Source organism: Arachis ipaensis, chromosome B8 (assembly GCF_059453495.1).
Source record: "Arachis ipaensis isolate K30076 ecotype BB chromosome B8, ASM5945349v1, whole genome shotgun sequence".
Classification (NCBI taxonomy): Eukaryota; Viridiplantae; Streptophyta; class Magnoliopsida; order Fabales; family Fabaceae; genus Arachis; species Arachis ipaensis.
The window spans coordinates 44,396,749-44,419,795 of record NC_142443.1 but is presented as its reverse complement, the minus strand read 5'-3'; the positions used below and the strand labels follow the sequence as shown (position 1 = coordinate 44,419,795).

The 23,047-nt window shown below is 35.2% G+C and overlaps 1 protein-coding gene across 1 annotated transcript; it reads right to left on the bottom strand.

Moving 5' to 3' along the window:
* Nucleotides 1-18,103: 18,103 nt before the first annotated feature.
* On the bottom strand, nt 18,104-21,364 carry LOC107612750 (1-aminocyclopropane-1-carboxylate oxidase homolog 1). The gene is made up of 3 exons (XM_088497490.1): nt 20,634-21,364; nt 19,338-19,659; nt 18,104-18,547 (listed from the first exon to the last, which is right to left on the bottom strand). The coding sequence occupies exons 1-3, from the start codon at nt 21,158-21,160 to the stop codon at nt 18,290-18,292; spliced, it is 1,107 nt and encodes a 368-aa protein (XP_088353616.1). The 5' UTR covers nt 21,161-21,364; the 3' UTR covers nt 18,104-18,289.
* Nucleotides 21,365-23,047: the final 1,683 nt, after the last annotated feature.

Sequence of the window (23,047 nt, the reverse complement as noted above, 5' to 3'; positions counted from 1 at the left end):
ATAAAATGTATTAGACCAGCAATAAATCTATATTTTCTATTAATATTAATATAATTGTAATCGTAAAATAAATAATATAAAACACATTTATTTTTATTATAATATATTTAGTTCATTTTAATTATTTAATAATTAATATTAAAATATAAAATAGTTAAATTTTAAGATTTTTTGATAACAAGTTAAAATATATTATATTATGTGATAATAATCAAGATAGTATTAAAATATGTTTTTATGGTTTAAGTAATAATTTTTTTTTATTATTCTACTATACAAATTTTTATGTTAGATATTTTTGTTACAAGTTAAAATATTAGAATAAATATTTAAAAATTAATAAATATATTTTTTGTATTATTATTATTATTATTATTGGAAAACGTCTCCTTTTTAATGGTTTTTTTTTTTCTCATTTTTTTCATCCAAGTATAAATACTAATAGGTTTTCTTGGTAGTTAATTGGATATCAAATTATGAAACTTAGCTTCTATTTACTTGGTAAATATATTAGTTCTATACCGTTTAATTTTCACAAGCTAACAAAATTTTGGAGATTATCCCATGTTAGTTAAAAATAAATAAATTAGAAAGAAAAGATGATTCGAATTGTTAAGTAAATTTTTGGAAGAGAAGTTGGTATCGAAGAAGACATATTTAGGGACATTGAGTAAGAGTTTGATTAGTTTAGCAAATCGAGGAGTTACTCAAATAAAGAAGATCGAAAGTTCTTGAAATCAAAGGTTATTCTGTAACTGTTACGTGATCAGGCAAAAGAATGAGAACGGTTACCCATGTTTTCGCACACGTGGGAGTTTCATTTCAAAATTGATCAGTTAAGAAAATGCTTATAAATAATAGAAAACTCGAAGTTACAATGGTTGGAACTTTGCTTCAGAAAACATTCAAACACACTCACATCCCTAGCGAATATCTGAGTCTGCGTTCGAGTCTCTTTTCTGTAGGGTTTCTTCTATGTTTTTATCTTTTCAATTTACAATTTTTGCAAAAACTTTACTTTTCGTGTTCAATTTATCTTTCAAGCAACTTAATTTTCCTGTCAAATTTACATTCCAGCATTTTTAATTTCCATGTTAAAAGTCCTTTGATTCAGTCGAAGGCATTTTATCGCTTTGTTTAAATCCAACGCAAACCATTTTGATTTCGGTCAATTTTACTTTCAAAATATTTATTTAACACCTTTTCTAGTCTTCCATTTTAAATTTTGTCTAATTCGAGGATCTTTGATGCACTTCTAGAAAACTGGCACTCGCAAAAAAGAGGAGTAGGTTTTGCTCCCAGCCATTAGAATCGAATCACCATCGATTTGCTAAAAATCGACAAAACAAATTGGTACGTCCATTGGACAGTTTTTAAATTAAAGTGGGTCAAATAATTTTGGTGTCACTTGGTGTATGCAATTAAGAAGTGCAAGGATTGTTTACATGGCTAATGAAGTGTCGAAAGTGTGTAACACCCTAATATTCAAATCCTTATGCTCGAGTCATAAGTCAATGATAATAAGGTGGTACGACTCTGATGGGGGATTTTTAATACATAATTATAAGTAAAATTGAAAGGAAGTATTAAACAAGAAGCCTAAAAAGAGTAAAAATAAAATCGTGAAGTCGTATCACTCACGCATCGACAACTCAAAGATAAAGCGTGAAGTCGAAGGCGATATACAGATAAAGGCATTAGGGAGAATAAGAGAAGGACAGTATAAGTATATAACATAATTAAATAGCCACTAGTCGCGACCCGCGAAGTTTAGCCGGCTAGGGTACAGTATAACAGTAGATGACAACAGTATCTCCTAACCTCTCCCAAAAAAACATAAAAACCTCTATAGGCAAGTTCAAAAGAGTTCAATACATAATATGAGCTTTTCAAAATAAAGGTGGAGAGATTCTAAGCAAAATATAAAGTAGAGAATATAAAGATCTTTGCCGTCTCTTAGATGAACCACAGTTCACTTGGACCTGTATTTGAAAAACAAGAGATATATACGGAATGAGAACCCCCGACCCATGGGTTCCTAATACGGTAAAAGTGCCAAATAAATACAACGCATTGTAATAAAAACTCACTAAGAATCCTAAACTTCCTCTTACCAAATATTCATCCTCTATTCTCGCTAATCCATAAATAGGCAACTGTCATAAGGGAATGCTAAATATGATTCATTTTTCTCGTACTTTCCAACGTTCTAACTCTCCGACAATTCACAATTAGAATTATAAACAAAACCATCCCCAGCTATTCTATCTTAGCAATTCTATATCATTACCTCATATCCTCTCCTGGAGCAAGTGAAATCATTTTACTGCGTCTACCCAGGGAGCTCAAATTATCTCATTTAATAATCATCATCATTATTCAATCACATCATCAACTCATCTCATCAAGAACAGCCCCAGCGTCAATCGACACCAGCATGAGGGACCTCTCAGTTGTACAAATACAAGCAATACAGGAAAATAATACACAATGAAGTACAAGTAGAACAAGTAGCACGTAATCAAGTAACATAGCATATACGATAGATATAGCAATCCAAAACAAATAGACAAATCTAAACAATTCAAACATATGCAAATGATGTATGCCTGCCTTATGGCTGAAGATATCATCTGTCAATTATCAAGCCAACCTGACGTGTCCGGTAGCTAACCCGGGAACAGTCTCTCTGTTGCGCTTTATTACCATTAGAGGGAATCCATGCCTTGTCACCATTAGAGGGTATCTGTGCCCTGTCACCATTAGAGGGTATCTGTGCCTATCACCATTAGAGGGTATCGGTGCCCTGTCACCCTTACAACCAGAGAGAAAATACAAGCAAACTCACATTCAACATTTTTCATCATTATTCATTTACAACATTCATTCATAATCACTCTTCATTATCACCAATTCTCAAACATTGACCCAGAGCAAGCGGGACGAACCACGACCCTTGCTACTACCCATGTATCACAAATACATTCATTCAAAACTCTATAATTAAACTCATTTATCATAATTCTCCTTCGCCATCTCATACTCGGAGCAAGTGGACAACGCCATTGCCTACTACCTGGGGTCACACGTCACATTCATTTTCAAACCATCATTTCTGCACTTCCTCAATCACAATTCATTACTCCAAGCATTTCTTTATCAACAAGTTATCATATTTCCTAGCCTCTTCTCATTACTAGGCATACTATACAAATTTAGGACTTAAAGGATGAAAATGGAGGATTAGAAGTTTGAAATTCAGCTTTTTTAAAAATTCAAAAATCAATTTTTGCTGAAAACGGGGTCACGCATGCGCGTCACCCACGCATACGCGTGGGAAGCGGAGAAAAGCAGGTGACGCGTAAGCGTCGCCCATGCCTACGCATGGGAAGTAGAGAGGTAGGATGACGCATGTGCGTCAGCCACGTGTACGCGTGGATGTGTTTTGTGCTCCTCGCACAAAACCGGCACGCTACCATCACAACTCTCTGGAATTTGTACCACGCAGCTGCATCAATACATCGACACGTATGCGTCGGCCAAGCGCACGCGTAAGAGAGTAAAAATCGTGAGTGACGCGTGCGCATCAGCCATGCGTGCGCGTTGGAGTATGATTTACCAAAAATTTTCTAAGTTCAAAAAGCTGCAGGATTTCATTTTCAAACTCCAAACTTCCGATGGGCATAACTTTTTTGTTTCAAATTATTTTCCACCCATTTTTCGAATGGTATATACATCTCGAATCCAATTTTATTTCTAAATAAGTTTGATACAAATCGGAGATTTGGAGACCAAGTTATGCTCTGTAAAAGTAGACCAAAATCACAACTTTCATAAAAACCAACCGAAAACTAAATTTTCAAGACAAACTAAGTTCAAACCTTTTCAAAACCAACCAAAACTTACCAAAATCAACCTCAAGCCCCTCAACTCATATCTTCAATATTCTCATTAAATTCACAATCCACCAACCCACCATTTTGACCAATCCCAATCAAATAACTCAATTTCAAACAAAATATCATATCATATATTTCATTCCACATCTCAAGTTCCAACAATACCAATTCTATCAACCCCTAATACATATAAATCCATATCATCATATACAACCCACATGCATTATCAACAAAGACATCAATTCCTCCCTCAAAACCAATAACCACATAATCCATACAATGCATTATAACCAAATAACAACAATCACAAGTCCATTGAATCTCATATGATATCACACAATACACACATCACTTACCTGCCTTACCTCTTTCTGGCCTCCGGCCCAAATTCATAATTTAAATGCCTATTCCACAAACTAATATTCATTATCCAATTCATCAAATTCTCAACAGACCAACATACAAATTTACGCAATTCCCAACCCAATCTTTAATACATATCAACTACACATATTGGTACCAACCACTTACATAATTCAAACTTAATCCTAGGGGCATCTAGCCTAGGAATTCTCATCACACCACACGGTACTTAAATGAAACTTGAACTGTACCTCTTGGAACCAAACCAATTGAGCCTCTTCTTTGGAAGTCTCCACCAACTTTAGCTCTAAGCCTCACCAAAGCTCCACAAGCAAAACCAACCTCCCAATTGTGCACCAAAATCAACCAATACTCTAATATAACCAATTTCACACTTACAATCAACCTAGGGTTCATGAAAATGATAAATCACAAGGGTTGGAGGGTTTCTTACCTTAACCCACTGAATTTTGTGATGAATATCACCCATGGCTCATACTAGAACACTCCTAAACAACCAAAATCATAAAATTACTCAACACCCATAACCAAACTCGAATTTAAGAGGAAAAACGAAATCTGGGCAGAAGACAGTGGAATACTCACCAAAAAACTTAGATAGAATTGTAGAGGATGAGAAGAGCAATGCGTGGTCGCAAACGGCTCGTCAATCAGAGTTTCGGAGAGAAAGTTATGGTAATTTAAAATTTGGAAATCTAGGTTTTCTTTCTCTCTTCTCTCTATCCGCCCCCTCTCTCATTTCCTAGGGGCTAGGGTAAATGAGCTGAAATGCTCATAACTAATATTTATATATGTTGGGTCTTGGGCCCACTTGGGCCCAGTTCACTTGTTTTAGTCTATTGGCCCAATTTTGGACCAAAACCTTTAAGATTAGAGTTTTAAATCGTATTTTAAATATTTCTAGCTTCCCAAGTTATAATTTCTCATTTTCTAACCTTATTCACTTATAATTAATTTATTCAGTTGCAGTACTGAATAGATCTCAGCCGGTGTTGCCGGTCAAATTTCTAGTGCGCATTTTTACGCAGAAAACTATTTTTCCGATTTAGAAAAATCCACTGAGTCCAATTATCATATTTAAATTATTGAATTCCGATTACTAAATTTTCTAACCATGTTCGCTCCTATTTAATTTATTATTTAATTAATTACGGTTTGACCGTGTTTTACATTCTACCCACCTAACAGGAATTTTCGCCCTCGAAAATTCGCTATCAAATATTCATATAAGCTCTCTCGTATTCAACTGAACTCCTACCATTCTTTTACCATTCTTCAACATAAATTTTAACACCCTATCCCGATTCCAGCTAAAGCTATATTTATCCGTTATACTCTTAGCTTCTTATATGCTTCTCTCAATAACTAACCAAATGTTATGTTCATCTCACCCTTCATAAAACTTCTAAGTTAAAACTATCGATTGATATCATAACTTAAGATTTCTAAACTCTTCAAGTTCTTTTCAGAATTCTAGCAGAACCTCCCCTATAAATTTGGGTTCGCCGTCCTTCACGGTTTTCCTAAAACCAATCTCAGTACAATATCAGCATTTCAATTTAATGTTTACCACATTCGTCTTTGAATCTAATCATTATACATTTCAATCTAAATCCAAGGTCATCATGATTAAGTCGTAATACTTATCCCTCAAACACGACGATTGGTACTCACTTATCACCTAAATCTAATTACACACCAATAATCATTTTCGTATCCACTCCGGAATCAGTCAAAGTTCACAGCCACAATCAATTCAAGTACCTGAGAATCATTACTCGCATTAACCCACTAGACCCTTCGAGTATTTCAAGCTTAAGACATTCTAGTCAACTTTACACCTCCTATACGTAACTATCCTGTGCTACTGCTTCTGCTGCGTCACTCTGATTGCTTTTTATTAAAGATCTACCTAATCGTTTATGATAGCCAAACCTTCTATTAAGATAACTTAGGGTCATCTAGAACAGATCATGATTTTTCATTCGACCATGTGTTATGAGTGAATACCAGTCTTCAGTATTGTCTAAAGTGGTAAAGAATTAAGTTATCAGTTTTCTTATTACCTCAGGTATGAACCCGAGGGGTAGGAATCATCCTCCTCGGTCCAGGAGAGCTTGGTATTGATGGCTTTGGCAGAACATGAGAGGATCCTTCCCCAACCACCTTGGCCGAGATGTTCTGGGCAGCTGTAGCCTTCCTCGCCTTTTTAAAGGCCCTCATGGAGTCATTATTTTTAACTATTTCTGAAAAATACAAACAAAACAAAGTTACAAAGCTAGAAGAAATAGAAAACAAGAAACAAGCAAGCCAAAAGAAGTCGACCACTACCCAGCTCGGCTCGGACAAGGGAAGGGTCTCCTAAAAATCTCTTTGTATCAAGATGAGGAGGTTGTCCCCAAATCCCCTCCAACAAAGTCACGAAAGCCTGCTCAATCTCATCAAGCATTTTCCACGTATATCTAGAAACTACAACTTTCTTTTGCCAACATAAGGGGAAGGCAGGTTCACCATTCGACTCTAAGAAAAATAGTCGAGCTCCCTCAACAGCTCGGACCTTGAAGAAGTAGTTCTTAAAATCCCTAAAAGACTCATCGTACATAGAAAATACTTTGTGTCCTTGGGCATACCTGAAAGAAACCCAAGAAGCTTTCTTTTTGGTAGTCCCAGGCTTGGTCAAAACGAAAAGATATAGAAAGAGAGTTTGAGAAGGTGTGACATCCAACTCTTGGCAAAGCAACTGAAAGATCTTGATGAAGCCCCAGGAGTTCGGATGGAGCTGGGATGGGGCCACATTACATGACCACAACAAGTTGGTCTCAAAAGAAATAAAAGGAAAAGTAATATTCAGCTAGCTGAAAAAATAGTCGTAGGCATAGAAGAAGGAACGTTCCCCTTGAATCAAAGATGGAAAGCAAACCCTTTCATCGGAGTCTGGCGCTACCAATTCATAATCTTTCTCCTGGTCTCTACGACTACAGATACAGTGACGTTTTCTAAGTTCCACAAGATACTCGGAATTAACTACTGAGACACACATCAGAACAAGAGAGTCCAGCCAATCAGACATACCCTCAGGAACCTTAGAAGACGTTTCAACAATATTTTTGCGAGAAGACATGGCCAACTTGTCCTACAGCAAGGAAAAGAAAATGGATTACTAATCAAAACAGCTCGGACAACATGACTCAGAGCAATACAAACAGTAAAAGGAAAACCCCAAGAGGCACACCAAGGTCCAGGGGCATCCTTTGGAGACAGGGACAGAGTAAGGACTCAGAAAAAGTATACAAGACTACACCCCAACAAAACTCTCAGCGAAGTAAAATAATCCCTTCCAACAAGCAACAACACGAGAAGAAAATCAAAGCAAAGTCATCAGAAAATTGTCGTCTCTTACAACTCTATCAGCAAAGAAAAACTATCAACAGGGCGTAAAGTCATCAAAGGAGCAACCTTTTTAACAAACAGCAGTTCATAAAAACCTCAAAAATCAAAAGAACGATTAGAAAGCAGCGACAACATGCAAAGCCCTAAAAGCATCAAACTACCGGGGAATTCACCCAAGAACATATATAAAGAAAACCAGAAAACACAAATCACAGTGACAACCAAGCATGGTAATATGAAAAGGTTCAAGCTTTCCAACATAAACTCAAGCAAAACCGCAACTTTGCCAAAGATAGAACAATGCAAGCACAAGGGAAGAACGACGAAAGAAGTAAAGAAATAGAAAGAAGAACCAACCTGAAAGAGGAGGAAGCGACGAGAAAGTTGAAGACGAAGGGATGGAAAATCCAGAATTTCCTTTCGAACAGAGGAAGCTCTTGTAACCACCAATGACGCCACGAAGAGAAGCGTGAAAAAAGGCTCAGGCAAAGACAGAAAAAAGGAAGAAGGGTGGAGTTACGGTGAGCAAAAGAGAAGTTGCAGTAAGCAAGGAGAAAGGAAATGGAAGCGAAAGGCTTTGTGAAAATTCAAAATGAGAAAAGGAAACGGCAAAGGGGGGAGTTAATGGGTTTTTAAAACCCTCGCACGTTCCCAAGAAAGTGCAAAACGCGCGCTACAAGGAGAAACGTTCCGCATTTAAAGCTACTTACATGAAGTTCCACAAACAGACCCAACAAAAAGAATGCTCGAGTCCGACTTCCCCAAAAGAGATCGAAAAAACTCGACTTCAAAAGAAAGACTGAGCTCGAGCAGGGGCACTGTTCATACCCTGGGTCGAGCTGTCTGACCTGGGATGTTTAACGACAAGTTGACCGACCTCTTCAGGTCAGGACCATCCGACCTTTTCTCAAAGAGCTCGGCCAAATTACCAGAAAAAGCCCAAATAGGGCCCAAACAGAGGAACACGACCCAAATCCAAAGGTAGTCCAAGCCTACAGAGATAAGGACGGTTCCCTTGAAGATAAGATGACCTCACTCAAAGATAAGATAAGATAAGATAAGATAACTATCTTATCTCCAAGAAGGTCACTCCGCACCATTATAAATACACTGGAGCACCCAGGTATAACTCATACTCTAATTCTACTAAAAACCTGCTTAATACCCTTGCTAACTTAAGCATTGGAGTCCCTTGCAGGTACCACCACCTTCCGGTGATGAAGGATCAGCATCACCAACAAATCGGACAAGTCGGACGTGGCGGCTCCGGCCACCACCCACAAGTCGGACACATCAGCGCCGACCAGCACAGAAGATTTCATCCGAGATCAACCTACAGTTTCAGGTAACCCTCGGAACACTATTGTTGGCAAAAGTAGAAGTTCAACATGCATATATCTAGAAAAGATGGAAACTATTACAAAAAAATTATAAAACTTGAGATGAAAAGAAATTCAAGGTGCCACTAGTTTTGCTAAATCGGAGCGTAGCTTTGCCCTTTTGTTGTCCAGAATTAAAAGTACTTCAATTTGTTTGAACTTGTCAGCTTGGACTTTCTCAAGTTGTTTTTCATATTCTCCCTGCCTGGTATCAATTGAAACAAGTTTTTGAATGAGGTTGTGTTGTTCTTGTTGGGCTGTTGCCAGAAGTTTGGCTATAGTAGCTCGATTTTGGCGTATTGTGGTAAGCTTTTCATTAATCTGAGCTAATTCTGCTTCAAGTCTTGCTTCTTCTTGGTCATAAAAAGCTTGAATAGAAATAGAATGGGAGATTCTCAAATCAAATTCCTCACGAGAAGTTTGGATTAGTTGAGCGGCTGCAAAATAATTTTCTATATTAGTTTTGATATTGGTTTCTTCAGTCTCAATTTCTTGCAGTTGAAATTGAGATGCAACGCTCTCATTGAGAAGTTGTTTGAATTCTTGAATTGAGGCAGAATTTGGTGTGTTAGTTGGGAGTTCAAAAGAAGAATTCAAAAGATCAGCCAAGAGTTGGTTAAGAATTGGATCATTAACCCATGTGGTAGGTTGATGATCCAAGAGTTTGATGAGTGATCGAAGCTGTTCTTGAGTGCCAGGATCTAATTCGAATGAAGACCTTAATGTAGCAGGTCTTGAGATTGCTGGTACAGGCACTGGTACTTTATTTTCTTGGATAACTTGATTTAAAACAGAAATCAAGTCGGCCAAGGTAGCACTTGTAGGGGTGGTAGAAGCACTCGATATTTCAGGTCTTGGTCCTGGAGGAGTCTGAAGATCAACTCGGAGTGAAGGACTAGGCAGTTTGGGAGGAGTTTCTAAGACCCTGGATCGAGAAGAATCTGAATTGGTGGTGTCAGCAATTCTAGAAGCAGAATCAGAGTCTGGGGCCACCTAGTTTTCTGCAGAGAATACAGTTTGATTGTTTGGTGAAATTGACTCAAGTATATGGGTATCTTCTAGAGAACACTGCAAGGGATTTGTTGTCGGATCAACCACCTGTGTCGTATGAAGGGGAGGTGGAAAAGCAGCTGGAATTGACTGAATGGGCCCTGTGAATTGAATCGAATCATGTGATGTGGAGTGCTCTGGGTTATTTTGTTGTTACAGAATCAGTTGATCAAGAGCCCCAGTGGATGAAATTGAATGGGCAACATTGGTAGGCTAGTATAAAAGGTACACAGTTATAAGTTCAAAATTTATTTTAGACCAAGTAAAATGTGTGTAAAGATAATTGTGTTACCTGAGGAAGTCTGGATTTTCGTACCAGCTGAGAACCAGGGTCAAAATCGGCTGCATCTTCCGATTGGGAGGAGGTAGCAAGAGTATCCTTATTGGTTGGTTCACTTTCATAAGTGCTTTCGCTTGATGATATCAGCAGTAACTGGTAAAAAAGTTCAGAATTAAGTGTGGTTAAGAAAATATAATTTGAAGAACATTTCAAGTTAAAAGGAAAAGTTATGAATAAAATAGTTACTTTTCGAGAGGTTCTGGTAGGAGTCCTTCTACTTTTGTGTGGTGGTAGTCGAGCAGTGTCAGCTTTTCTTTTGTGAGTTCTTTTTGGAGAACTCTCAGCGACAAGGACCGTTCGAACAGTAGTTTATTGAATTTTTTTTAAGATACGGGTGTACCTTGAATAATAAGTAGCCCACCATTCAAAAACAAGATTTGGTGATGTATGAACTGCGTTCATAGATCAAGAAGTTGAAGCGGTCTCTGCGTTGTTGATTTTTTAAGAGACAGGTGTTGAAATCTTCTTGAGATATTAGATCAATGTGGCAGAATGGATCAATGTGTCGAGGTTGTGGTGTTGGGATAGCTTGAGAAAACCCCAGTTGTCTGGCTGCTAAGTGAGGAGCATATAGGGTTATCTTGAACTTTTCTTTTTTGTGTTGTGGCAGCCCTATCGGGATTACCTGAACAGCCAGTAGGTTTATCCAATTTGGATTTGCAAGTTCTCTCTCCTCATTAGTGTTAGGAAAGAGTAAACAATCAAGTCAGTCAGGGCCGCAATTGCGACGCAGAAAGGGAGTGAAGTTGAGTTGATCATTGTCAAAATCTTTGCAAGAATGAAAAAGGGAGAAAACAGCCCAGAATCTGTCTTCATCTGATTGGGTGTTCAGAAAATTGGGTTTGTAATTAGACAATCGAAAACCTTCAATGTGTTGTTTGTCAGTACTGACACCTTCAGGTTTTGTCATAAAATTTTCAAAAATGGCATTAAGCCATAATTGAAGGAGCCACAGAGGACCTTCTGTACTGATTATTTTATTGTCTCGGGGGTCGCAAACAAATTGACTAAGCTATTCAAAAATGTGCCTTAGAAGAAGCTTGGCCAAGTTGAGAATTTTCCCTTCATGAAGAAGAGTAGCCAAGGGAAGGAAGAACTTTGACATTTGTATGCTTCGAGAGCAGAATAGGATTGCATTTAACCAATAAAACAAGAAGGCTATATGTTCACTATCTGTGATTTCTGTACCATCTTCATCCATGTTATGGGAAATGAAGTCGTTGTAAGAGTTGGTTAAGACAACATTATACTGGTGCTTAGATTGCATGTCAGGAGTACAATCTGGATAATTTATTGGGAGTCATGTAATGGCAGCTACATCGAGGAGAGACATTCCAATCATTCCGCAAGGGAGGTGGAAGTTATTGGTCGTCCTGTTCCAGAAACAAGTCACCGTCCTAATTATCCAAGGGTATGTTGAGAGTGAGAAATGAGAAAGCCTTAGTAGTTCCTGCATTCCTAGGGCTCCCCAGGTAGTACTTTTTGTGGGTTCGAGGCATTGGTACCAAGCAGTGAAATCGAATCCTCGAGGGTTGATTTTTGGATTATTTCTGAAGGATTTTTGGTTGATGAAATGAGAGATGTTAAAAGCCTGATTTATTAATAAATCTTTCCCTTCAGCGCTAAGAAAGAAAGAAAGTTTTTTGTTTGCTCTTTCAAGAGATTCAATTGGTCTGAGGAAACATTGTGTATCTACACCGATTGTAAGGGGATTAAGATTCTGGTATCATTAACTTGCAAATAGGGATCGTTAATGATTTCATCATTGACTTAATTGAGAATACGAAGGGCTGGTGGAGATGGCGGTGCTATTGTAGGACCTTTACCCTTGTCTTGAGTGGTGGCATGAGAAGAGGAACCAGCCATCGTTGAGTACAAGAAAAAGAGATTAAAGGTCGAGGATTTGGTGAAGTTCTTAATGTAAGGAAGATTCAAAGAATAATGAGTATTCGAAAGATTTGAATCAAAGGGGGAAATGATGAATTTAAAGTATTACGGTAGCCGTTATTATGAAAAGGATGCGAATAGAGGTAACTTCGTGAAGAAGATGAAGTGGTAGAGAGAGAAAAAGTGCAAGTTTTGGGAGACGTGTCGAGTGGGTCAGTATTAATGGGGAGTTTAAATGGCAATTATTACTGACTTGAGAACTGACGTTTTCAGTTTTGGATTAAGTGTTTTATCTTCTAATAATGTTATCGAAGGCAAACACATTAATCCAAGGGGGGCAATTTGTTGATCGAAAAATATTTTTCAATGAAATTAAGTTGATTCGGAATAAGTCAGGAACAACTTCTCGAGAAGATGTACTCGTGAGCGTGGAGTTGAAAGTAATGGGCGTCAATTGGATTTCGAGTGACTTATTTTGATGGGCTTAATCGAATAAGCTGTTCGAAATGGATAATCGAGTAAAGCATTCGAAAGGCAGGTCGAATGGTTACGGTAGTAAAACAGTTAAAGGCTTTTATCACATGAGAAAATTATGGGAACCGTCTACAATCAAGTGGCGGGGACAGTTACCAAGGAGAAAGCATTTGAAAGTTTAAATTTGTAATTAATTGTAATTAATTATAATTAATTGTCAGTTACTAAAAGTAGATTATAAATACTAGGAAGCCTTAGGAAATTAGGGTTGGAACTTTTACTCAGAAAAATACTCAAGCACACTTACATCCCAGTGAATTCTTGAGTCTGCAATCGAGTAACTTTTCTGTAGAGTTCCTTCTATCTTTTCATTCTTTCAATTTAATTTTCTGTAAACTTAATATTTCAAGTAAATTTACTTTTTCAAGTGTTCTTTATTTCTATTGTTCAATTTATCCTTCTGTATTTTAGTTTCACATGTTGATGAGCAGATATTTTATACGTTTTTTGGGGTTAATTTCATATAGATTTTAGTATGTTTTAGTTGGTTTTTAGTTTATTTTCATTAGTTTCTAGGCAAAATCCACATTTCTGGACTCTACTATGAGTTTGTGTATTTTTCTGTAATTTCAGGTATTTTCTAGCTGAAATTGAGGGAGCTGAGCAAAAATCTGATTCAGGCTGAAAAAGGACTGCTAATGCTGTTGGATTCTGACCTCTCTGCACTCAAAATGGATTTTCTGGAGCTACAGGACTCCAAATAGCGTGATTTCAATTGCTTTAGAAAGTAGACATCCAGGGATTTCCAGAAATATATAATAGTTCATACTTTGCTCAAGGATAGATGACGTAAACTGGCGTTCAACGCCAGCTCTCTGCCCAATTCTGGCGTCCAGCGCCAGAAACAAGTTGCAAGTTGGAGTTCAACGCCAGAAAAGGATCCAAAGCTGGCGTTGAACGCCCAAAACAGCCCCAAGCACGTGAGAAGCTTTAGTCTCAGTCCCAGCACACACCAAGTGGGCCCCAGAAGTGGATTTCTGCACTATCTGTTATAGTTTACTCATTTTCTGTAAACCTAGGTTACTAGTTTAGTATTTAAACAACTTTTAGAGATTTATTTTGCATCTCATGATATTTTTTAGATAAAAACTTTATACTCTTTGACGGCATGAGTCTCTAAACTCCATTGTTGGGGGTGAGGAGCTCTGCTGTGTCTCGATGAATTAATGCAAGTATTTCTGTTTTCCATTCAAACATGCGTGTTCCTATCTAAGATATCCATTCGTGCCTAACTATGGAGAAGGTGATGATCAATGACACTCATCACCTTCCTCAATCCATGAACGTGTGTCTGACAATCACTTTCGTTCTACATCAGATTGAATGAATATCTCTTAGATTCCCTAATCAGAATCTCCGTGGTATAAGCTAGATTGATGGCGGCATTCATGAGAATTCGAAAAGTCTAAACCTTGTCTGTGGTATTCCGAGTAGGATTCTGGGATTGGATGGCTGTGACGAACTTCAAACTCGCGAGTGCTGGGCGTAGTGACAGACGCAAAAGGATAGTAAATCCTATTCCGGTACGACTGAGAACCTGCAGATGATTAGCCGTGCGGTGACAGCGCACCTGGACCCTTTTCACTGGAAGGATAGATGGTAGCCATTGACAACGGTGATCCACCTACACACAGCTTGCCATAGGAGGACGTGCGTGCATGAATCAGAGGACAGAGGAAAGCAGAGATTCTGAAGACAAAGCATCTCCAAAACTCCAACATATTATCCATTACTGCATAACAAGTAACCTTTAATCCATGCTCTCTTGTTTATTCGCAACTCAACTGATAAATATAATTGACTTCCTGACTAAGAATTGCAAGATAACCATAGATTGCTTCAAACCAACAATCTCTGTGGGATTCAACCCTTACTCACGTAAGGTATTACTTGGACGACCCAGTGCACTTGCTGGTTAGTGGTACGAGTGTGAAAAGTGTGATTCACAATTCGTGCACCACATGTCAAAGTCCTTTGATCCAATCAAAGGCATTTTATTGCTTTCTTTTCAGTTACAATGCAAATTATTTTTTATTTGTAAACGATTTCTTTTTTGAAAATTTTATTTCTTTTTTATTACTTCCTCAATTTACAGAGTTTAATTTATCCTTATTCTTAAAACTTATTTAATGAAAGACACTTTGATACACTTTTAGAAGAATTGGTACCTGCAAAGAGGAGTAGGTTTCGCTCCCAGACTATTAAAAAATCGAACCACTATCGATTTGCTAAAAATCGACAAAACAAATATATATGAAAATTATAATACATATAGATATCTTTTATCAAATAGTTTATTTCTATTTAATTTATTTTAATTTTAATTATAAACTCACTCATTTTTAAATTAATTATATTTTTATTTAACAATAAAAGTAAAGTATCGTTTTTGTCCCCAACATTTTAGGTAAATCCTATTTGTGTCCATAACATTTAAATCGTCCTATTTGTATCCCTAACGTTTGTAAAAGTGATTCAATGTTATCCTGCAGTCAATTACACATCATGAGCGCTTTAGTTTAAGTTTTAAAAATCTCTTCTTGAGGTTAGAATACAAATGTCTGGGATTGAATCGATGATCTACTCCGAAAAATAGCTCATCAAATGTTGAAACTAATTCCTACAACATTTATATAATTCACTTTTCTAGGGACATAATTGAATCTAAACACAAATAGTGGATATAATATTAAAATTGAACACATCCAAGTGAGACCTAATTGAGAATGAATACATCCAAGTGAGAATAATTGAAAAATATAATCTGATTTGTTAGTATAATTGATAGTATGATAACATTGAATCACTTTTATAAACGTTAAGGATACAAATAGAACAATTTAAACGTTAGGGACACAAATAGGACTTACCCCAAACGTTGGGGACAAAAACGATACTCTACTCTAACAATAATTATAAACTCACTTATTTTTTCTTTTCATAATTATATAATATCTATTAATATTATTTTTCAATAAATACATGTAATATATAATAGTATAATAGATATAAACTAATTAATAAATTATTAAAACTTGAAAATAATAGTTATTTTAATATAAAAATAAAATAAAAATATTTGTAATCGAGTAAAAATAATAAAATACTTATTGAAAATGTTCCATATTGTTTTAGAATAGCTAGATATTCTTAAAATGTTAGTAAAAATACATATTTTAAATTTTAATTTTAAGTTTTTAACTATTTTTTATTTTTTATTTACATAGAACCGGATTAATCTGTCAGTAATTCACCAGTTGAGCTAGTAATCCAATGACTCAGTAATCTCATGGATTGGTGTTAAAACAATGTGGTTGATATCTATTACATTCCTATTTTCTTTGAAACTCTGGCCTTTAGCATCTTCCAACTTTATTCTAAGTCATTTTCTTATTCTAGGTAGATTTAAGGTCTAAGACATTTTCTTATTTTAGGTAGATTTAAGGTCCAATTTGAAAAAATAGCTTAATTAAGTTATTTTGAAAAAAATAAGTTAAATAATAAATGATTATATTAAAAGTAATTTATAAATTAAGTTATTTTATGTTTGAGATTTTAGTTTTAAAAGTGTTTATTTTATAAAAATGTGATAAAAAGTAGTAGTATTATGAAAAAAGTCTTTTTTTTTAACTTCACTATAAGCTCCTAAATAACTTCTTAAAAAATTGCAATTTGATTTTAAAAATTGCACCAAACATTAATACTACTACTTTTCATAAATCAAAAACTCAAAAAAATTACTTTTAAAACTTTCCAAATAGACCTTATTCTCATAGGAACCTAAAGGTAACTCTTTCTCTAAGACACGTTCAAACGTCTGACATCAATTCTAGCTTCTTGACTATAATTCTTTCTAAACTTTCTTTTTAGAGGAGTGCTACACATACAAGTCATTTTTGTTTATAAGTCTTACAAGTTGGGCCTAACACGCGCGTTACAGAAGCAGAAGAAGAAGAAGAAGAAGAAGAAGAAGAAGTTGGGCCTAACACGCGCATTACAGAAGAAGAAGAAGAAGCGTGAATATAAATGACTTGTATGATTTGTATGGAAAACCGTTCTCTCTTTGCCTTCGATCTCCTTCTGTTTTTTTCGATTTTCATGGTTTCTGAAATCAAGCTTTGAAATTGTTTTGAAGATGATGAAACTTCAGAAATACATCCGAACGATTACAAAAATACACTCAAACGATTATAGAAATACATCCAAATGATTACAGAAATACACCCAAACAGTTACAGAAATAAACCAAACGATTACAGAAATACACCAAAAGGATTACAGAAATACACTCAAAGGATTTAAGAAATACACCCAAAGGATTTAAGAAATATAGCCAATATAGGGAGAGACAGTATATTTCTTCTTGAAATCAATACACCCAAAGAATTATAGAAATACACTCAAAGGATTACAAAAATACACCCAAAGAATTTAAGAAATACACCCAAAATTCGTTGAAGTACACCTTATGCATAATTCAGAACTCTTTCTCTTTTTCCTCCTCATCTTCTGCTACTACTTCTTCTTCTTCAAAAACGATTTCAGAGCTTGATGTCAAAAAACAATGGAAACCGAGAATAACGAAGAAAGAAAACAAAGAGAAAAGCACGTAAATGAAGAAGAAGAACGTGTAGCAAGAAGAAGAAGAAGGAGAAAGAGAAGGCAAAAAACGTACCTTGAATAATGTTTCTTCATTTTTTCTGGTGATTTTGATGAAGGAGAAAGAGAAAACGAAAAGAAGAGAAGAAATTTCAATAAAAAAAGAGGGAGGAAGAGAAGAAAAAGAGACACAGAGAAAGAAGAAGAAGAAGAAGAGGCACAAAAAAAACGTGAAACGGCGTGTTTATAAATGACTTGTATGAAAAATCACTTGTATGTGGAGAATTACTCTTCTTTTTAACCATCAACCTTCTCAATACAATCTAACTCCATAACCTCTTTATTTCCTCACAACCTTATCAGAAATTTCAAGAAATGACTAAAATCATGAGTCATAACTTGTGGTTTAGAATCATAACTTTCTAAACCTAAAACATATTCATTTCAACTTGACTAAGTCCATTAACAACATCCCACGCAGCTTCAATTATGCATCAAATCTTATCAACTCCACTTCCCAAATACATTAGTTAGGATTCTTCAAGCTTTATTAGATAAAGATACATAAATGGTTATATAATTGATTTCTTTCCGGAAAGGTAGTTATACTGAAAAAAGAGCAAAAAGAATGGAGAAGGGGCTGGGGAAACAGGGCTTGTAATAACTATGCATGTGAATACCAAATGTTGCCATCAATGGCACAACACATATATATGGGTAGCATGCTTTTCTTTCTTATACCAAGTACATTCAAATATTGTAGCATCCAGATAACGATATAATAGCACTCAAAAGTATTATTGGCCAACAGCATGCAATTGTTGAAATCACAACTTCAAGTGAGAAATTGAGCAAGTCCTAAGGCCCTTCTGAAAACCATTTTTTATGTAATCTTTCAAAGAGGTGTCTCTGTATAATGGTGGAGTCTCTTCAGATAAGAGCTGCTTGATTGGACCATAAACTTTTGGTGTGGCCTCTGCTGGTTCAACTCTTGGTCTAAACAATGACGCCACTGAAATTCTTGGACCTATAGTATTTGCTAAAACTCTATGCTGAACACTAATGAACTTGTCATTGGTCACAAGCTGAAAAAAAAAAAAAAAAAAAAAAAAAGAGTAAAGGGGCAAAACTAATAATCACAATCTAGTTCTCATTTATCCATAGACATCATTCTGCACGTTCAAGCAAAAGACTAAGTCTCATCATCATTTGGAGTTTTAGTCTTGACTATTTATGCAAGACTTGTTGACTATCATTTTGGCTCACAAAATCTTAATTCAGCGATAAAATGATCCTTTGAAAATTGATAATCATGTTGCAATACCTAAAAGATTGATTTTGCATGACAAATCCATCCAAGCTAAGAATAATTTTGTCTGTGTATTTATATTTCAAGGACAACAATAGTAACTTACTCCAGAAATTTAAGAAAATATTACACTATTGAATAACTTTTTATTCGTGCACTGTAAAAGAAAAAACAATTGAGAGATTAGAAATTTATATGTTATAAATCATTTTTAAAACAAGTTTATGTCAATCCAAAATCATTTATTATCCTTTTTATATATACTTGAAAATCAATGAAATATATTTGTTCAAAATATATATAAACAAATGATTTTTCAATTATAATAGTTAAATCAATAAATATACATCTTATAAAAAGTTATGGGCGATGTAACTTTGGTTAAATTTATATTGGTGTTATTTTACCCTAACTCAAAAAATAGTATCAACCATAGAATGCAATGCTAAATTAGAAGAGAAAGAATGACACATAAGACTATAAAACCTTGGAAGAAAAATGCCTTGTGTCACACTCTTTCTTAAATACATATCATTAATGTCCATTTTTATGCATGAAGAAGTTACCTGTAGGAGATCTCCAACGTTGACTACAAGAGCACCATGGAGCGGCGGCACATCGATCCATTGGTCGTGATGAAGAACTTGGAGGCCGCCAATCTGATCCTGTAAAAGAATTGTCATGAAGTCGCGATCGGTGTGCTTGCAACTGCCTATGGTTAACTCAGGCTGAGGGCATGCAGGGTAGCAGTGACATATAAGGAGAAGCCCTTCAGCACAGCCAATATCTTTGAGATGAGACTTGTTAAGGCCAAGAGCCTCTGATAGTAACTCGAACAAAGTTAAACCAAGTTTCATTACTTTCTCTGAATATTCCATCACAATATCTCTGCATCCATGAGCAAATTGTAGGGAATTTAAGTCTTAATTGATCATATGGTAAGAGAATTTTATTTGTTCTCTCATTGTCACTGACTCACTGGTCATCGTCACTTTTGTTGTTACATACTTGAATTCATGTATCTTGATAAAAAAAAAGAATGTAATAACATAAGTTTGGCATTAACTATGTGTTTCATTAGTCACTATTCCTATTGAAATTAAGTTCAAGTATATGTTTAGATACCATTAAGTTATAAAGAAAAAGTAAAATTTTATTATATTTGGCAAAAATATTTTAAATAAAGCTAAAAATGCTAGAAAAATAAAAAATATTTTAAAAGATATTTTAACATAATAAATAAATAAAAAATAAATTTATATTATTTTATCTAAACATATATAAATTTAGAAAATATAATTTTATATGAGATATCCAAATTTTAAATTATTTTTACATTTTCAAGAGATTTCTTAAATCATTTAAAAGTTAATTAAAGGAATAAAAGCTCAAGCAGAGATAATGTTAAAACTTAAAAGTAGTAGTGATATCCGTATCACAATTTACAAAGAAACTGATATAGTGAATAATGGGCATTAGAGCTTAACAATGTGAATTAAATTGAATATTTTAGCGAAAATATAGAATATTTTTCCCTATTCCTTAACTTAGGATCAGCTATCTCATCCAAATAAAAGCTCTAATTTTTGTTCCATATGGCACCCCTAGTGTGTTTGGAAGCAAATCTTGAAATACAACTATTAATCATATTCGGTTTACATTAAAATCAACCGTCAATATACATATAAAAATATAAAATATACATTAAAAATAAATTAAAATATAAATATATTTATACCAAATATATATTAACGAATTTTAATGATTGATTTTAATGTGTAAACTATAGATATAAAATATCAAGTGTCATATAATTACAACATCAACATAAATTAGTATATATAATAAATTGAACCACAAACCTGCAAACATGTGGTAGTTCTTCTGCTTTGGGTGGATTTGGAGCCATGGAAATTCCAAGTGTGTCCTTCCAATCAGCAGCTGGATCTTGGAACAGAGTGAAATTAGAGACATAAAAAACCTTCCCACTAAGATCACGTGTGTAGTACCGTTTCCTGACCTCAGGATCTTGCTCATGGAACATGCGAGTTCCATTAATCATGTCATCCAACACATGAATTGGGATGTCATGGTTTATGATCTGAAAGAACCCCCAATTCTCACACGCATCCTTAACCTTCGCCGCAACATCATCACCAATAATACCATTATTGAGATCTATTATGGGGATGCTGAACTTTGAATTTGGTTTACTGCTACTATTTGACTCATGTTCTTTGCAATGGAATATAGGTGGAACTTTTGTGACCCCGTTTTCTATGAGGCCTTGAACACCGGTTTTTGAATCATCAAATGCTTTGAGTTCACTTATTCTATCAAAACTAGTAGCTGCTGCTTCTTGAGACTCTTCTTTGCTTGTGACCACCATGATTTTGCTTTTTTGGGAGGTAACTCTGAAGGGTACACTATTACTGACTACTTAGTACAGAGTTAGTAGTGGTTGTAAACAGTCATATATAGTGTGTTGATAAAGCACATACAAAGTTTTCTTTTACCAATTTTATTAGGAAGGGTTTATGGCAGCAACGGTTGCAAATAGGGTTGTGGCCCCCATTGAAGAAACTAATTACTAATTCCAGGTGTGGATCATCCAATTGATGAAGGTAATTAAACCAATTTTGCAATTAGGTTTGTATTATTTTGTAGGAGGAATTTTAAATGCTCATGAAATATGGGTACTTCAGTTTTAATCATTGATTTTATTTATAAAAAATATATATAATATATATTAATTAAAATTAACGAGTAATGTTATTAGAATACGTGAGTATTAATATATTATCGGTATTTACTATTTAGTAAACCCTTTTAGTAAATCCACCCTTTTAGTAAATTCTTTTGGACTAATATATTAATACTTTTGTGTATATATTATGGTCTAAGTAGAATCAATGCCCTAAGGGTTGGCCATATCCTCGAAGTTCCATTTTATTTTGGACATCGGTACATCACATACTTGGAAATATTTTTTTGGATATGGCTACATATTCAAAGATTTTTTCATCCAAATTTATTTAAATAAGTCCAATACCAACAAAAATCACTTTCATTAAAAAAGTGTCATTGCACGCACTTTTTTTTCTTTTTCTTTTAAATATAGGCATACGTCATCTTCTTCTTCTTTAAAATTCACACATACTTCCTTCTTCTCCTCCTCCTCTTTCTTCTTGTTCGCGCACGCAGATTCTTCTTCTGCTTCTGTTTCTCTTTCTCTTCTTTTTTTTTCTCCTCTTTCGTTATTGCCATCACCAACAATACCAACATTTTGCTAATGAATTATTTTTCAATCGAATTGGATGAAATGTAATCGCTAAATTGAATTGAATTGAATTGAATGGACGCAGATATTTTGAATTGAATTGAATTGATAATCTCTAAATTGTAGACATAGGTGTTTTGAATTTGATTTTATATAATGGATAATGTTCCGTTCATTTAGTAGTATACAATTGTTTCACCTTAATAACATACATGTTCAGTTCATTATGAATTGAATTAAATTGAATTGAATGGACGCAGGTGTTCTAAATTGAATTGAATTGAATTGATAATCTCTAAATTGTAGACACAGGTGTTTTGAATTTCATTTTAGGGATAAGTATTGTTTTGGTCCCTAATGTTGAGGGTCAGAATTGAAACCGTCCCCAACGTAATTTTTTATTTAGAATCATCCTTAACGTTTTTTTTCGTATTAAAATCGTCCTTTGAACATTTTTCGGACAAAAATACCTTCCACCACCACCAGCACCTTTACCTCCACCACCAAAAATAACATCAATAAAATCAACACAAATTCAACAAATCAAGGAATCAGAAATTCAACAAATCAACACAAATTCAACAAATTCAACAACCAAATCAACTCACAACAACAATAAAATTAGAAAACAACAAATCAAAATCAGAATTAGAAGTAGAAGCAGAAGCAGTCATGGAAGCAAAAGTAGAAACTCAAACAGAAGTAGAAAGCAGAGGCCAAAGCAAGGAGCAGAAGGCGAAGCAAGAAGAAGAAGCAGATGCAGAAGAAGAAGCAGATGCAGAAGCCGAAGCAGAAGAAGAAGCAGATGTAGAAGCTGAAGCAGAACCACCGGCGCTTCCCCGACGGCAACTCGTGGGTGAATCGGCGGTGACGGCTCAGCGGCGTGGTCTCCCGAGGACGACGCAACGGCGGCGGCAAGCCCTAGCAGCGTCGGCGCATCTCCTTTCCCTCTTCTCTTCTCCCCTGTCGCAACCCCTCTCTCCTTTCTTCTTTCTT

Coding starts and splice junctions, on each gene's coding strand:
- LOC107612750 (XM_088497490.1), bottom strand. CDS start 21,160: ATGGTGGTCACAAGCAAAGAAGAGTCTCAAGAAGCAGCAGCTACTAGT. Junction 19,660..20,633: donor GAACTACCACATGTTTGCAG/GTTTGTGGTTCA, acceptor TCATGGATGCAG/AGATATTGTGATGGAATATT. Junction 18,548..19,337: donor ACGTTGGAGATCTCCTACAG/GTAACTTCTTCA, acceptor TTTTTTTTTCAG/CTTGTGACCAATGACAAGTT.